This window comes from Theropithecus gelada, chromosome 16 (genome assembly GCF_003255815.1).
Source record: "Theropithecus gelada isolate Dixy chromosome 16, Tgel_1.0, whole genome shotgun sequence".
Lineage (NCBI taxonomy): Eukaryota > Metazoa > Chordata > Mammalia > Primates > Cercopithecidae > Theropithecus > Theropithecus gelada.
Genome location: NC_037684.1, coordinates 40,498,625 through 40,516,019, shown reverse-complemented (window position 1 = coordinate 40,516,019; position 17,395 = coordinate 40,498,625). Strand labels below are relative to the sequence as shown.

At 54.6% G+C, this 17,395-nt stretch overlaps 1 protein-coding gene across 1 annotated transcript in view; it reads right to left on the bottom strand.

The window, feature by feature from the left end:
* Positions 1–15,883, bottom strand: part of CACNG4 (calcium voltage-gated channel auxiliary subunit gamma 4) — a 67,560-nt gene extending 51,677 nt beyond the window's left edge. Inside the window, exon 1 of the mRNA XM_025362305.1 lies at positions 15,622–15,883. Within this exon, the coding sequence (XP_025218090.1) occupies positions 15,622–15,841 (220 nt within the window). The 5' untranslated portion in view covers positions 15,842–15,883. The remainder of the gene's footprint in view (positions 1–15,621) is intronic.
* Positions 15,884–17,395: the final 1,512 nt, after the last annotated feature.

Here is a 17,395-nt window from a genome sequence, read left to right as displayed (position 1 = left end):
GCAAAGGTTGCAGTGAGCCAAGATTGTGCCACTGCACTCCAGCTTGGGCAATAGAGTGAAACTCAGTTTCAAAAAAAAAAAAAAAAAAGATTTACACAAAGGGAATTGGCAATGGAAAATTTTTGAGACAAAAGAATCTTTTATTTTAAAGAGTTTGAAGACTTTTGGTGCAATGAATTTCTTGCAATGAAATTGCAATGAAGGCTGCTTAAGCTTGCCACAGGGCAATTTCCTAGGGAAATAATTTTAAAAAGTAAGCATCTTCTGCTGAAACTTCATTGGATTCACATATTAAGAAATATTGAGCTGTCTGACTCTGGCAGAAAAATTCTCCCTGGGGAGCCTCTCACGACACAGCTTTCGGATTAAGTACTTAGGTTTACATATGTGATAAAAGTTTGTAAGAGCATAGATCTGGGTTTTATTTCCTTCTCACTTTCACGGTCAGTTTTAGCACTTTTATTGTAGGAGATGGATTTCTAGGGATGGAAGCCCAATGTGGAAATTGTGCTTACAGGAAATAAAGATTCAATTGTGGTTGGCTCGCAAAGGCTTTGATCCAGGAATCAATTTGGTTATAAGTCAGAAGTGGCCTGTAATAAAATGCTGGCAAGAAGTCGCTGGGCGTGGTGCCTGGGAGCGTGCTCCTGGATGCATTTAAGAATAAAAAGAACAGGCTGGGCATAGTGGCTCATGCTTGTAATCCCAGCATTTTGGGAGGCCAAGGTGGGCAGATCACAAGGTCAGGAGTTCAAGACCAGCCTGGCCAACATGGTGAAACCCCGTCTCTACTAAAAATACAAAAATTAGGTGGGCATGGTGGCACGTGCCTGTAATCCCAGCTACTCAGGGGGCTGAGGTAGGGGAATTACTTGAACCGGGACCCAGGAGGTGGAGGTTGCAGTGAGCCAAGATTGCACCACTGCACTCTAGCCTGGGCTACAAAGCGAGACTCCATCTCAAAAAAAAAAAAAAAAAAAAAAAAAAGGCATAAAAAGAACAAACACCGGCAGTGTCAAATCTGCATACACACCCATTCATCTGTCTGGAGAGTGGGCTTGGAATGCTTTTCATCTAAATATCAGGTTTATATTTTTTCCTCTCTGCATCACAGAAATTCGAAAAAAGATAGAAGATCAAATAAGTCACTCCTCATTCCCATGACCATCAGTTTAACATTTTGGTGAATTGCCTTCCAATATTTGTTCCCAGCTTAATAAAGCAGCCATTGGCACAGTCACATCCATTTCGTACCAGATGATCTTCAAAGGTTCCACATCTGTGGGTTTTTGGCTCACTCAATTTGCTATTTAATAGAATTCTCTTCATGTTTAATAACCCTCCTAATAATCACAGAGTTAAAATAATACATTTTTATCTAGGAAATGCTTCAAGAACTTTCAAAAGACTGACTTGAACAGGAAGCAGGAGAGGGCCTGTGTGGTTTACAAAGATGGCAGACTCAAAGGGAAAAGGGGAAGAATTAATTAGAAATAAAAGGAAGAAAGAAAGGAGAGAAAGAGGGAAGAGAGGGCCGGGCGCGGAGGCTCACACCTGTAATCCCAGCACTTTGGGAGGCCAAGGCAGGTGGATCATGAGGTCAGGAGTTCGAGACCAGCCTGACCAATGTGGTGAAACCCCGTCTCTACTAAAAATACAAAAACAAGTTAGTCGGGCGTGGAGGCGCATGCCTGTAATCCCAGCTACTCAGGAGGGCTGAGGCAGGAGAATCACTTCAATCCAGGAAGTGGAGGTTGCAGTGAGCCAAGATCACACCACTGCACTCCAGCCTGGGCGACAGAGCAAGACTCCGTCTCAAAATAAATAAATAAATAAATAAAAATAAAAATAAAAAATAAAAAAGGAGGGAAGAGAGGAAGGGAAGAAGTCACTGGGGAATGGGGAAAATGGGTTTGGGTTGCAGAGGATGGTCATACAAAAAGGAACCTCAGGTTGGCTGGGTGGGTGTGGTGACCAGGACTGCGAGAATGGCAGCAACTCAAAGGAGGAGACTGGAGATACATCAGAAACCACCAGGGTGAGGGAAGGGGGTTCGTTGGAAAGAGGGTGAGGGGCAGGCCTGCAGCCAGCAGGGAACTCCCCCAGAGACTGAACTTCAAGGCCACAGGCCACAGGTGGCCACCAAGGTAGAAGACGGGAGATCCTCCAAACGGTTAAGCAAGTGAGGACTGTCTGCCCACCAGGCATCTGGCCTTGACTCACACTCAGGAATCCGCAGGCAGAAAGACAACCAAAGCCATTTTTCATGCAAGAGGAGTCGGATATCAGGAAAAATCAGAGCCCCTTTGTATGACATGCCAAACTGCTGAAGCGAGAAAATGTCTCGGGCGAAGGCTCAGATGCGAGGCAGGGACAGCGTGCTCGCCCTGGGGAACCTGGGCCATCAATGTGCACTTGTTATCGGGCTTTTCAGAGCTGAGGGCCGGAAACGAGTACGGGGCATCCCTCCCCCACCGCATGCTAATGATGAGCTGGTGACACGGCCTTGGCCGGACTGTCCGGCCCCTGGAAGGGAGCCTGAGTGTCCTGAAATGTCCTCAGGGAGTCTTTGGGGATCTGTGTCCTTTTCTTGCCTGTGCTTTGGTGTGTGGGGGAGGGGTGAAGTGGGCCGGAGGAACCCTGGGAATTAAGAACCAAAGCTCCGTTTCCTCCGAAACCTGTCCTCACTCTGGGTCCCCTCCCCTGTCCCCACGTGCCATGTATTTTTTGGGTTAGCAGATGAGAATAACTACCATGCACTGAACACGTTATGCCAGCTCCAAAGCAAGCACTTAGATACTTTATCGCGACTCCTGCCAGCAAACGTGTGTAGCAGGTATTGCTAACAACCCCATTTTGCAGAGAAAGCAACTGAGGTTCAAAGGAGGTGCAATGACTAGCTTAAGGCCCCCCCCAGCTAGTAGGAGGCAGATGCTGGATTCAAACCCCCACTCACTCTGGGATCTGGGCCCTTTACCACCATGTCCTACCTCCTCTCCAAGACGCCAAGCAAAAGAGTTGCTGTTTATTTCAGTTCTACGGTGAGACAGATGTGTGGGGAGCCCTGTGTGTATTTCCCATCTGATTCTCCTGACAACTTTATGGGATAGGCCCCCTTAGAGCGTCCAGGAGGAGTCCCTGATGTCTAGGACGCGTTCTGGTGCCCTCTCCACATCGTGCCCTGTGTGGTGTCTTTCCTACTGCTGGTGCCCCAGGGTCACCAGAACCAGACAGTAAGTACCTTGGGGGCTTTCTGTGCCCACTATGCCCAGCCTGAAGCCAGGCACTCAGCAGGTGCCCCACAAACACTTGAGGACGACAGAGTTTTAAGTAGTTCCGCTCTCCAAGGCAGCCCCTGGCCCTGCAGGTGCGTGTGGTAGCTCTCAGAAAAACACAAGAGAGAGGTGAGGTCTGGTTCTGCACCCAGCTCTGCTCCCCGCCCCATGGTGCCTGGGCCGCCCTCAGGGCTCTCCATGCCCAATCTCATGTAACCATGCTGATCATCTGATGAGATGGGAGAGGGGGGTCTGTCATTATATCCCCATTTTACAGATGAGAAAATAACAGGCCCAGAGAAGCTAAGGAATCTGCCCAAGGTCACAGAGCTAACACAGGGCAGAGCAGGATTCAAATGCAGGTCTCATGGATCCCCTGCCCACACACCCCTGTCCTACGGACCATCACACAGACTTAGTTCAGATGTCACCTTCGACTCCCTTCTGCACACGAAGCTCCGGGAAAGTCAAGTGGGTGGGGTGGGGCTGGATCCACAGGCTTCGGGTACCAGGAACGAGCCTGACTTTATCAGAGGGATGTGGTCTCACCGGAACATACTGAGCTGGGGAATGATGTGATCTGGTTGATATTTTTACAAGCTCTTTCTGGCTGTGTGTGGAGAGCAGGGAGAGTGACCAGTCAGGACTCTGCAGCGGGCATCCAGGCGAGAGATGACAGAGCTGGGAGTGCTCTGAGATGGAGAGAGGTGGAGGGAAGGAAGACAGTGGGCATGTGCCGGAGGTGGAGCCCACAGGCCTGGGGAGGGTGCGAGGAGCCCTGAGGGATGCAGCAGGAGAGGGACTTCTGTCTCTGCTAGACACAGAGCAGGCTCTTGGCAGCATTGCTGGATGGATAAACTGGTGACTGAGTGGGCCGGAGACGGAGGGGGCATTGCTGTCCAGGCAAGACCACACTGGTGGGCAGCACAGCCGATGTGTGAGGTTACCACCAGCAGGCTCCTCCTTGCCAAGGTGTCAGAGGGAAAAGAGGTCACAGCCAACAGTGTTTCCAAGAAAAGGAGCCTGAAGTCACTGTGTCCTGCGGGGTGCCTCTGTGGGAGTACGGCCACTGTGCTTCTCACAGCACTTTCACAAACATCCTCGGCTTGGATATTCCCAGAACCCTGGGGGTGCGGCGGGGCAGGGAGGACTCAGGGATAGAGAGAAGATGAAGGCAGGGAGGAGGGACGATGGGGAGGAGAAAGGAGGAATGGAAGATGCAGGGAGGGAGGGAGGAGGAAGAAAGAATAAAGAGAGGAAGGAGGGAGGGAGGATGGGGAGGACAGAGAAAAGCTGGAAGGAGGGAGGGAAGTTAGAGGGAGGAGGGTGGAAGTTAGAGAGAGGGTTGGAGGTGGGAAGGATGGAGGGATGGAAAGAAGTTGGAGGGAGGGGAGGATGGAGGGAGGAGGGAGGGAAAGATAACAGGAGGAAAGAGGAAAGACAGAGGGAGGAGGGAGGGGAGGATGACAGGAGGAAAGAGGAAAGACAGGGAGGAGGGAGGGGAGGACAACAGGAGGAAAGAGGACAGACAGAGGGAGGAGGGCGGGGAGGACAGGTTTTATTTGCCAGTTTGACAGTCGAGCAAACTGAGCCTCTAGGAGGTTGAGTGACAAGCCAAAGACTGTCCAGATGGTGAGTGGCGGAGTCAGGACCAGGCCACAGGTCCCTGACTCCAATCCTGATGGTTTTCACTCCGGTCCCTTGTCCTCCTCTACCCTGGCCCTCGCCCTGAGACACTGGGAGCTCACAGCTGCAGCCTTGTGCCTGGTACGGCAGGGTTCTCGGCAGGTGTCGGTCCGTAAGTGACAGGGGGATGCGCGGGTCGGCCACAGCCCCCACGAGTGCTGTCTCTGCTCCTGAGTATCAGTCTGGGCACTCAGTTCCCACCCCTGAGGCTACTGGAAGTTCCCCAGTTCCTCTCTGCCTCCTTGGGGCCAGGGTAGGGCACTTGGCAAAGTCACTGTGCCAGAAAATGTGATGTTGGGAACACACACTTGGGTGGCTGCCATCCCCAGCCCGGGCACAGCCTGGGTGCTAGGCCCTCTTTCAGCTCCCAACTGAGAGCCTCAGTCTCTGACTTTGCAGTTCACGGGAGCCATTCAGAGCCGCCCTGCCTCTGAGAGGTGAGGAATTAACACCGTGGCCTCCACTGGGGCGGCTCAGCTTCTTCCATTCCTGGGCCCTGCAGGCTGGCAGACTGACCTGGGGCAGCTTACAAGATTTGGGCAACTTATGTCTTCTGGGAAAAATTCCAAGGTTCAGGAAACATGGAAATAGAATGAAAGCGATGATATATTTTGAACATCTATAGGGTGCCAGGCATGAGAAGGGGCATTTTCCATGTTTTTTTTTTTTTTTTCATATAACTTCACAATAACCCCAGGATTGATTCTATGATGCTCCTAACTTAACAATGAAGGAACTGGAGTTCAGAGAGGTTAGGCAATTTGTCTGAAGACACACAGCTGACAAGTGGGAGTCTGGACTCAAACCCGGGGCCATGTGGCTTCAGTGTTGGCCGTCTGATGCTGCTGCTGCCATGTGGACTCATGGTAGGGAGGAGAGGGGGAGCTGGAATGAAGATCCAGCCCCTTTCTCTGTCCCTGGGTCCAGGAGGTGACAGATGCTAGTGGCAGGTGAGCCAGGGAGACTGATGATTTTTACTCATTTGGTTTTTCCCAGGCTCTGTCTGGAGCTGGGCTTAAGTCAAGCAGCTGCCCTCTGCCTTTCCACATTCCCTTTCAGAAATGGGGTGATGGCGGTGGAAGGAGGAAAGGCAATTAAACAGCATTTCCCAACGCCTCCGCCTCTGCGAGCTTGCCATGGTAGCAGGCAGGCCGGGTTGGATGTGGTGACAGTGGAGAGCTTGCTCTGGGTCTACAGTCCTCAGAGGCAGGGCATGGCATCGGGGTGGGATGGAGGGAGGGCGTGGAGGTGCAACAGCAGTTCCAGTTACAGTCCAAAGCCCTTACAAGCCCACGCACCACGAAGCCATCTGATGCAGCGGCTTCCATGTGAACTAAGCGGGGAGGAAAGGGCCTAACTCAAGCCCAGCTCCAGACAGAGCCTGGGAAAAGCCTGCAGAGAGCCTGGCCTGTGGGGGTGGAAGTGTCTGCTTTGTAAAGGCCGTGGTGCTTCACCAGAAGGGTCCTCTGTGCAGGTTGGGAGTTGGCAGCTCAGTCATTGTCTCCACCTCATCGACTCACACCCAGGAGCCTCAAAGAATGCGAACACTAGGGACCATTCTGATTCCACCCAGAGGTGTCCTAATGAGCACTCCACGCGAGGGAGGGGCATCCATAGGTATGTGCTGGGCACCTTTCCATTCACTGCCTCATCACCCCATTTTCCAAACGTCAACAAGAACTCGGAGAGGTCACCTAACCTGCCCAAAGCTACACAGCTGCCTGGAAACTGGGGTTTTGAACTCTAGAGGTCCAACCCCAAAGCCTGGCCTCTTTCCCCTACCCCAGGCTGCCTTTTCAACAGAGTCCATTTTAATAGAATATCCCTCAAATTAAGGGCATCATTTCTTCTAGGCCTCTGTATCAGGAAGAGCTGGGCTTCTATTATGAAATATTCCCCTTTTATTGTATGCCCCCGTGAACACACCTCTGGCCATGCTCCTTTCTTTGTCCTGGCCCCCAGGAAGCTCAGCGACAAAGCTGTGGCCTGCCTTGGCCCCCAGCTGGCCTCTGCAGTCGGTACTGTGGACACTAGCTGGACGCAGCCATCATCTCTCATTTTACTACTTGATTTTTCTATCCACCCCAGTCCCTCACCTCTTTATTTATCTTGTCCCTTTCTTTCTTTTATGGTTGAAGGAGGAAGAAGTAAACAAAAAGTACAATCATGGGATGTCATTGTTACAGCTTTGAAAAGTTTTTCATTGGAAGAGGTTAATACCAGAAAAAAAGTCCTTCATCTGGTACCATGTCCTGCCTCGCAGTTCAGAAAAGAGAGTCTCGTAGCATTTCCCGGAGTATCACGGAGATGCAGAACAAGAATTGGGGGACGGGACATTGGGGGCAGATCCAGGCAGGTCCTCCCTGGCCCCTCCCTGGGGCTTAGAACCAGTTTGCTCCCTTTTTGAAGCTGTTTCCCAGGACAGCAAGCCCATGCACCCGCTGGAGACAGTATCCTTGTTGAAGGGAGGCTGTCATGGAGGGCAGCGCCGCTTCTCTGAGTGTGGGTGCAGGTTAACCGCAATGGAGGCCTAAGGCACAGAGAACACGGGAGGGAGTTTCCATCGGTGTTCTGCACCTATTGCTGCCCCATGCTATGGTGGCTGTGTGTTGCCCAACCTTCGCCCAGGTATGCACCCAAGGAGAGGTTATGCTGGGACAGAGCCCCAGCCAGGGGGCCCCACGGTCCCTTTCTGCTCCTGAGTCACGCGACCTTGTGTAAGTCACTCTGCCTCACCTGTCTTGAACTTCCTTGGCTTGCACAGCGTAAGAACTGGGCAGCATTAGTGGTTCTCAGCCCCAGGATGGACGCCTTCTGGGCATTGTGGGCAGGGTAAGCATTACTATTAATAAAGGACTGGGATTGGTCCCTAAAGCAGACACCAGGTCATCCCATTGATAGGATCGCTTCCCCCACTTGTGTTTCATGTGCTTTCTCTCTCTTTTTTTTTTAGACGGAGTCTTGCTCTATTGCCCAGGCTGGGGTGTAGTGGCGAGCTCTCAGCTCAGTGTAACCTCTGCCTCCCAGGTTCAAGCAATTCTCCTGTCTCAGGACTAGCTGGGACTACAGGTGCATGCCACCATGCTGGCTAACTTTTATATTTTTAGTGGAGTTGGGGTTTCACCATATTGGTCAGGGTGGTCTTGAACTCCTGACCTCAGGTGATCCACTCGCCTTGGCCTCCCAACCAAAGTACTGGGATTATAGGCGTGAGCCACTGTGCCTGGCCTCTTTTTTTTTTTTTTTTTTTTGAGACAGAGTCTCGCTCTGTCACCCAGGCTGGAGAGCAGTGGTGGGATCTCAGCTCACTGCAACCTCTGCCTCCCACGTTCAAGCGATTCTCCTGCCTCAGCCTCCCGAGTAGCTAGAATTACAGGCATGCACCACCATGCCTGGCTAATTTTTGTATTTTTAGTAGAGATGGGGTTTCACCATGTTAGCCAGGCTGGTCTCGATCTCCTGATCTCAGGTGATCCGCCCACGTTGGGCTCTCAAAGTGCTGGGATTACAGGCATGAGTCACCGCGCCCAGCCCCACGTGCTTTCTCAAGTGAAGTGAAGTGACTGGAATTCCAGCTACCAGGAATCATGCCTGCTCCCTCTGCCCTCTGTCCCTGCAACCCTAAACGATGCTTCCCCTAGCTCAAGAGGTTCTCCACGGGGGCAATTTTGTCCTCCAGGGACATATGCAAAGTCTGAGCCCATTTTTGGTTGTCACAGCTGGAGAAGGAGGGGCACTACTGGTTCCAGTGCGGGGAGGCCAGGGATGCTGCTAAACACCTACAGCACATAGGACAGCTCCTGTGATAGAGAATGATCCCGCCCCAGTGTCAGCAGTGCTATAGGTGAGACACCCTGCCCTGCTCCGAGGGGCAGCCGATGCTGAACCCACAACCCTCGGTGCTCCTGAGTTACGCTCTGTGGAAGGGCTTTCTTTCCCACAACTGCTCCTTCTTCCATCTTTCCCTACTTGGCCATGGTGCTGCCTCCTGGCCGGCTGCTGTGGCCCCAAATCTGGGAGCTCACCCTTCATTCCTCATCCCTTTCTCTGGGCCATCCCTCCACTTCTCCCATCTCTGCTGCTACCATGTAGCCCCAGATCTTCAGTCCACCACAATGTCCGGATGGGTCTCCTGGTAGCCTCCCCTGCCTGCTGGTATCTCCATCTCCAAATGCAGTCAGAAGGTCTGCTAAACACATAAACCAGATCACCGCACTTCCTTGCCCCAAGTTCTGCAATAACACTGATCTCATGTGAAATAAAGCAGGCTTCTGACCCTGACCTCCAAGCCTCCCCCAACCCAACCCCTGACCTCTTCCTTGCTCCCTCTCCTCCGTCCGCACCAGGTTCCCTCCTGCTCGGGGCCTCGCCTTGCCCTTTCTTCTTCCTAGAAGGTTCTCCCTCCAGGTCCTTTTTGTGGTTCAGGTTTTGGCTTAAACATGACAGCTTCCTGTCTCCTTGACCAGCCAACAGCAGCCCCCGCCAGCCGCTCCTCACACGCCCCCTGCTCTGTTTTCACCATAACATAAATCAGTACCTAGAAGTGCCAACGGCCTCACACGTAGGAATATCAATTCCAGGACAGCAGGGACCTGTCCGTCCTGTCTGCGGCTGTGACCCTGAGCCCTGCATGTCTGATACAGACCAGGAGTTCAGCGAGCCTGTGCTGAAAGAATGAATGAGGGGACAGCCGCACACCCAGCAGGTGGGTGACTTGTAGCCTGTGTGTGTGTCTCAGCAGCAAAAGGGTCAAGAGTCACTGAACTAAGTAGCCTCCAAGGCTCTTCGGGCTGGAAACTCCTCCAGCAAGGACTCTCCATGAGGCCACACCGACCCACCTTCAAAGTGGAAGCTACGGGCAGAGGCTCTCCGGGGTTTGTGTGACAGAGAATGAGAGGTGGGAGGAGTGTTCCAGAATAACCAGGCCCCATTTTCAGATGAGGAGACAGAGGCCCACCAGGCCCCCTTCCCCGCACGTTGCTGCTCCAGTTTGGCTGTAGCTTCCTCGCCTCTGACACTCAGGGTCTGGTGACCCGAGGCCCCTTCCTACTCGGCACTTCTGTCACTATGTCCTGGAAATCCCCAGAGTCTGGGCTGCTGGTGGAGACTGACACAGGGGATTTATTTTAAAGATCTGCTGATTTTCCTACTGAGACATTTTGAAGGTCCTCTTCCTGAATGATTGGAGAGTAAGCACCAGCTGTGAAGCAGAGACAGGGCGAGAACATGTTTGTGATGGATACATGTCTGTGTGCCCCCAAAATTCATATGATGAAGACCTAATCCTCTGTGTCAACAATGGTATTTGGAGACAGGGCCTCTGGGAAGTGATGAGGTTTAGATGAGGTTGTGAGGGTCATGATCACATCAATGCCCTCGTAAGAAAGGACCAAACAGCTGGTACCCTCTCTCTCCATTTTAATAGAGTATTTTAATAGAATGATCTGGCCCCAATGTCAGCAGTGCTAAGGTTAAGAAACCCTGCCCTGGTGTGAGGGGCAGCTGATGCTAAACCCATAACCCTTGGTGCTCCTGAGTTATGCCCTGTGGAACTTGCATGAAGAAGCCGGCCATCTGCAAGCCAGGAAAAGGGACCTCACCAGGAACTAAGTCCAGTGACACCTTAATCTTCTCCACAGTTCTGGAGACTTCCCAGCCTCCAGAACTGTGAGAAGTTCACATCTGTGGTCCAAACCATCCAGTCTATCATATTTTATGATGTCAGTCCAAGCCGACTCCAACAACCCCCTTACCTGCCCCTTCCCAAATCTGCATGGTTCCAATAAAGGATTTCCCCTGACTAGCGGACAGAAGAGCTCCTATGTTCTACCTTGGCCATGATCTGGGGAGTGAGATGCAATACTCAGGAGCTGGGCACGACGTCTTAAGCCTCATTTTCTACAACTATAAAAGGCAGATAATTAATATTTACCCTGAGGTGTTGCTGGAAATTACATGCACGAATGTGAGTCCTGCATGAAGGTCTTCCGTAGTGATGGCTGTGATGATTAGCACCCAAGGACAAAGGGGGTCCAGGATGAGGATTCTAGCTGGTGGTACTTGGCGCATCAGGGAAGGGGTACCTGCTCTGACACTGTCATTCACCTGGGCCTGACTGGACAGGCTGCCTCTGGGTTATTTCAAGAGAAAATGAAAGCAAACACAGATAAGAAAAGTTTCAAGCCCAGCGCCAGGCCTGGAGTGGGTGGAGAAAGGCTATTATTTGATGAAACCTCTCTGAACGGTCCTATGTAGGGAGTGTGGTTTAAGACAGAGCCATGCAGCTGACCCACCAGGAAGGAGTTTCAGGAAACTCTTCGGAAAGAGTGAGCCTCCCACCTGTGGGCATCTGGGCGGGGCTCGGGGCAGCTGGGGCCCCTTGGGAGACATCCATGGCTGTCTTCTCACTCCCCTCCGCAGGGTGCAGGGCTAATGCTTCCTCTTCCTCCGTGCGCCATGGTGGGAAGAAAGGTTGGGTACACTGGTGTGCAGGATGCTGCCCAGGTGAGGCAGGTGAACATGACTAGGGCAAAGAACTCCTTCACTCTCAGGTTCCAGAACCTTCTCCATAACTTCCCCCATGAGTGCCCAGCACAGAGCTGGCACAAAACAGGCACAGGGGCCAAGCCTAGCATCAAGGCTGCTATATTAAGGCCCTGGCAGAGCTGTGGGCATGCTGGAGGCAGCTTCCTCCATCGGGTTGGGGGAGGGGCATGGTTGAGGCACCAATACCCTTCTCTTTGGGTGGAGAGCTTTCCTGATGGCAGCACGGGGACTGGGTGGCTCTAGTGAGTTCTCTAGAGTTGGTGTGGGTGGCAGGGCCTTGGCATGTGGCACAAGCTGCTGCCCTCTGGGTCCAGTCTCCTCTTCCCTTCCATATCTACATGGGCTCTTTTGCCCCTGGCAAGAGTACATGCTCGTGATGTTTGCTTACATTCTATACCCACTGAATTCCAAAATGCATGAGACTGAACAAATGTTGGCTGGTGATGCCTTAGATAAACCTTGAAAAAAGGTTTACTACCCTTTTCCTATGTCCTCAGACTTGGCTGGGTGTCACCAAAGATATAAAGAATGAGATGAGTGTCTCAGAAGGCAGGGAGATGACTGACTGGCAACTAGTCTAGCACACAGTGGAAGGAGAGAAAAAAGAGAAAGAGATAGAGACAGTGACACAAAGAGACTGAGAAACAGATCGGGAGAGAGACATAGACAAAGACTGAAAGAGAAAGAGGAAAAGGGAGGAGAGAAAAGGAGAGAAGAAGGGAAGGGAGGAGGAGGGAAGGGGAGGGGAGGAGAGGAAGAGGAGGAGGAGGGAAGGGGAGGGGAGGAGAAGAGGGAGAGGAGGGAAAGGAGGAGGGGAGGGGAGAAGGGGAGAAGAGAGGAGAGGAGGAGAAAAAGGGAGAAAGGAAAAGAAGGGAAGGGAAGAGAAAATAAGGGAAAAGGTGTGTTATGCAATTTATGTATCCATTGTGCATCCTCACTTCTAATGCCTTCATGCTGCCGCCAGCCCAACCTCAGAGCTGGGCTCCACTGGGTAGTCAAGTACTTGGTTCTATTTTTAATGGCAACCCAGAAGCTGTTTGGGAAAAGGCAGGATGATCTGGTGAGAAGAGCTTTGTAGTGAGACAAAGGCTCCAATCTGGCCTGGCTGCCTCCTACCTGGGCGCCTCTGGGCAAGTCCCTGAACCTCTCTGCACCTCCCTTGCTCATCTGCAGATGGGGGTGAAGACAGCACGCTCCCAGGGATGTCATGGGCAGACCACGCGGTAACGTGCACAAGGCTCTGCACACTTGAGTATTTTGACACTTCCCAGCGGAGGGGCGGGTAGAAGGGAGAGACTTTGATTTGAGGGGTAGAAAGAGGCTAAGACAAGGTCAGCCCTGGTGAAGCTGGGAGCAGCAGTCTTTTGCACGCAGCCTTGTCAGAATGCATGGATGCCTTAAGTACACAAGGGGCTGGGCTTTCCGGCCCGGCAACATCATTTATAAGATACGAACATGAAACTGAATCTGTTGTTTGCCAGTTGCCAGCAAACCCTTCAGAGTTCTGCCTTTACGCTCAGAGTCTTATCAGCTGCCTGCTGCAGTATTTCTTTAGTTTCAGCCCAGAGGTTTGATTTTTTCACTTTCTTCTGTTCATTTTGCTTTAGAGGTAATGCTTTGGGATACTTTTCTAGAGAACAGGCGGAAACAATGCATTTTAAACATGAAAGCCAACATGGAGGTAACCCTCCCTCCATGTCCCCAGAAAGTGGCCTAGGGTTAAGGTGCTGTCCAGGCCTCAGCTCTGGCTACTTGCTGGCAGGTGGAGGCATCGTAGGAGGTGAGGTGTCAGGTGGTTGAGAGCTGTTGGTCTAGGGATGTGCTTTTTATGAGATAGGCTGGCAGTTCCCACCCAGGTTGAGGGACTGTCACAATGATTCTAGTCAAGGAATCTTGAACCCACTCTCCCAACCCTGGATCCCACAAACATGTTCTGGCCCTCAGAACTGCTGAGCATTGGGGAATAACACAGGCAGCCCAGTTCTTTCGGTGAGGTCCCCCAGATGGCTCCCTCTGCTAGTGGAGCCAGCTGCCCAGATCAACTTGGGGCTCTCTTGATGAACACCGAAGTGCAAACGGCTCGAGGCAGCTGGCAAGATGCTAAGTGCAGCATTAATCCTAATTAGGATGAGGAATTAATAAAGGAAGCCAGGCTTGCTGGCATGGAGGACTTAGTTTCAGAATTTCCACTGGGAAACTGGAAGGCCCTGGGTCCGCGCATACCTTCGGGTCGTGCCAGTGGCATGACTTATGACTTACTGTGCCAGGTAGATGGCACCCGATGGAACTTGCTTGTGAGGTGGAATATGGGGCACTGCAGCCCCTGCTCTGTATCCAACTCAGGTGCTGTAGCAGGTAGTGACGTGGGTACATTCTCCAGAGGAGAGGAGTAGGTGTTCGTGATCTGAGCAATTGCACACTAAAAATGATGTTTTTCAAAAGAAAAGAGGAGGGTGTGATCGTGAGCCCACTGGCTCTTTTGTGTGGCTGTGCTTCTCGAACTACTGATTGAACACTTCTGTTACCTGCAGACGCCACTCAGCCCTGGCATTAGGCTCCAAATTGCAAAGGGCAAAGCAGCCTCTTTCCGGAGTGGGGGTGGGAGACAGAGGTGGGCAGGATCCCCGATGAGATGAGAACAAGCACGGTCTGGAGGGGGAAAGGGGGCCAAGTTGACTTCACCAAGCAGATCCAGCTTCACAAAGCCTCTTTTCAGATGACTTCAAACGCGGCCAGAAAAGGGCTATGGTTTTAAGAGCTCCTTGCCAACCTCCACCAAGAAACAACCGCAGCTGAACTCTGTGCAGGGGCTGAACTGCAGTAAGGAAGGCTAGGTGTGTGGGAGAACTTCCCGAACTGAGGGGCGGAGTTAACGCGGGGAAAGGTTACGAAAAAAGAAAGAGGGAATTCTGTCCAAGGGTTTTTGAAAAATCAAAGGAAAGCCTCCACCAACTCTCTCCACCCAGTCCCAGATCTGAGCGCCGCGCTTAAGCAGCAAACCTGTGCCCAATCTGGCCGGGACCAGGCGGCCCCTCCCCAGCCACCTGTTAGTTCAAGTTCCGCAGCCGGGCAGAAGAAGGGCGCCCAGAAGGCGCGGAAGCCGAGCGCATTTTGGCGTTGGAGGCATCCAGGCCCCTCCCCAGTAGGGAGCTGTCCCCAGGGTCTCAGGGTCGAAATCCTGGCTCCTAGAGGCATTCCAACCTCATGACACCTACTACTCAGCCTCCAGTTGCATCTGGGGGTCGCAGCGCCCAGCTCGGACGAGACGACCACGCCCCTCCCAGTCTGTTCCCGGTCCGCAGATCGGCCCTGCACACCCTAGTTTCCTACTGAGGTCTCCGCAGCCTCCCTGCTGAGGGGCCGCGACCGAGGTCGCTGTCTCCGTTGGGGGAGACTCAGTGTCGCTCCCCTCACCACTCCAACGCGCAGCGAGGGCGGGCTGGTGGCTCCGTGGGAGACGAGGCGGGCGTCGGGCTGGGGCTACCCAGCTACCCTAGATCTGCTCGGAACCCAGCCCCTACCCCGACCCGGACAGCGCCCCCGCCCCTACTTCTGCCCCCAGCCCTCGGCCGGAGCCTGTAAAGAGAGCCCAGCGGCCCCCACGCGCCCCGCCCCCGGCCGGCCCCGCCCCAGGATGGCCAGTTCCCATGGCAATGGCACAGACACCGGTTGCCAAGCAACCCCTCCCCCCCATCCGCTCCCCCCAACCCCAGCCTCCTCCCGCCCCATCGCCAGCCTCCACCTCCCCCGGGGGTGCCGGCGCGGCCCCTGGGGATCGCTCGGGTCCCGGGCTAAGCGCGCGCGCGTGAGTTTCGGTGTGTTTCATTGTGTCTGTGGGCAAGGGGGTGTGCGCGTGGAGAGTTTGTGGGATCGGTGTGCTGGGGAGGTCCCCAACCGAGAGGGACCCGAGCTGATGCACAGCTGGCCGCGAGGGGACCCGCCCGCCCGCTCCGGCTCCTTTGTGTCTCGCGCGGAGCCAGCGCCGCGCCCACCCCCTCCCCGGCCCGCGCCCCGGGCAGTGTGTGCGCGCGTGTGTGTGTGTGTGTGTGTGTGCGCGCGCGCGCGCGCATGTGTGTGTATGTGTGTGGCGGCGAAGGGTCGGGGCCGGCCGTACCTTCGATGCAGCACACCCGCCACAGCCCAGAGTGGGTGAGGTCGCCGCGGGCGCGGCGGGGCGGGGGCCCGTCGTCCATGGTCAGGTTGGTGCCGTTGCAGATGTGCGCGCTGGAGTAGAGCCAGTAGTCGGTGCCGATGGCGATGGCCATGAGCGAGAAGGCGGCGAAGGCTCCGGCCGTGGTCAGCAGCATCTGCAGCCCGCGGTCGCATCGCACCATGGTGGGCGCCTCATAGTCCGCCGCCCGCCGGCCCGGCCCGCCGCGCCCGCCCGCCCTCCTCCCTCCGCGCGCCGCTCCGGGGGCGCCGGGGTTGGGGGGCCGAGGGCCGGGGGGCGGCGCCGCGCTGCGCGCTCCGACCCCGCGCCCCGGGCGTGCCTGCGCTCCGGCAGCGCTGGGGCTCAAACTCCGAGGCTCGGCGGCGAGTGCGGGCTGCGCGGGCCGCCGGGCGGGCTGGCGGCGGCGGCCGGGGGCTCCTCCCTCTCCTCTCGCCCTCCCCCCTCGGCCAGCGCCTCCGCCCCGCGCCCTCCGCGCCTCCCCCGCCGCCGCCGCCGCAGCGCTCCGGGCCCGCGCCCGGTTCCTCTCGGCGCCGCCCCTCGCGCCTCGGCCCCCGCCCGGCTGTGCGCTCCTCTGCGCTCCCCTCTCTCCCCAGCCCAGATTTTCTTCCCCTCGCCTCCCCTCCCCTCCCCGCGCCCGCGCGCGCTCTCTCTTCCTCTCCCAGGGTTCATTCACATTATTGGAGTGAAGGAAGCCGAGGAAAGGCTTCCCCAGGAGGACCGAAGGGAAAGCGCGTCTCCAGCCACCTCTCTTACCATCCCAGGACATCCGGCCTCCCCTCCGACGGCCCTGCGGATTCTTTAATTTGTGGAGGAGGGCGTGGGTGGGTGTGTCCCTCCTTTCCCCTCTGTGCCTGTTCACCTGGTGATGAAGGTGAGTGTGGGAGTGCGTGTTCAGGTCAGAATTCCTGAAACCCCAGATGTGGGTCACAGCTGCCAGACCCTGCAAGCCACGCCAGGCCCGGGCCAGGCCCCACCCCAACCCAGGTGGCTCCTGCTCCTCCAGATCCCCTTGCAGGACCTGGAAGGACCCAGACTTGGGGTTGAGGGAGAAGGGCGATGCCAGCGAGAGGTCCTTTGGGGAGAACACAGGGTCCCTGCTTTCTAGAGTGGTGGCAAGGCTGAGATTGAAGATGGGGCGCTCCTCCATGCTCACATTTTTGAGGGTCTATTACTGCTGGAGTCCAGGAACACTCCAGTTGTGTTAGATTCCAACACTCCACCCACCAGCCTTTTCCCTCTCTCTCCCAGCCGCTTCGTAATACCTTTATTTCGTTTTGCCTTTTGCTCTACTCGAGCTTAACTGGCTTTCCCTCACCTGGCCTTTATTGCCAGCCTCTGCCCCCCCGAGCCCTGCTGGCTTCACTTAATTGTCTTTGCTGCTGGCCATGATCCCAACCTGGACACCCTCCCTTCTCCAGGGAGCCGGTGCTGGCTCCTCCTTCCAGACCCAGCTCCAAAGCCCTCCCTCCAGGAGGTTCTCAGGGCCCAGCATCAGGAGGTGCAGCGCCCTTTGACCTTACATGTCCAGGTGGTCCTGTTGTTGGCATCCCTGGCTGCATTGGACCCCAGGATATGGAAAAAGGTATAGGGAGTCTGCTATTCTTGCAAGATGAAGCTTAACTTTCTTTGTGGCACCTTCCCTGGTCCCCACTCCCCGTGTTGAAATCACTGTTATCTGTCCCACGAGATTGTGAGCCTTTCCTATGACTAGCATACA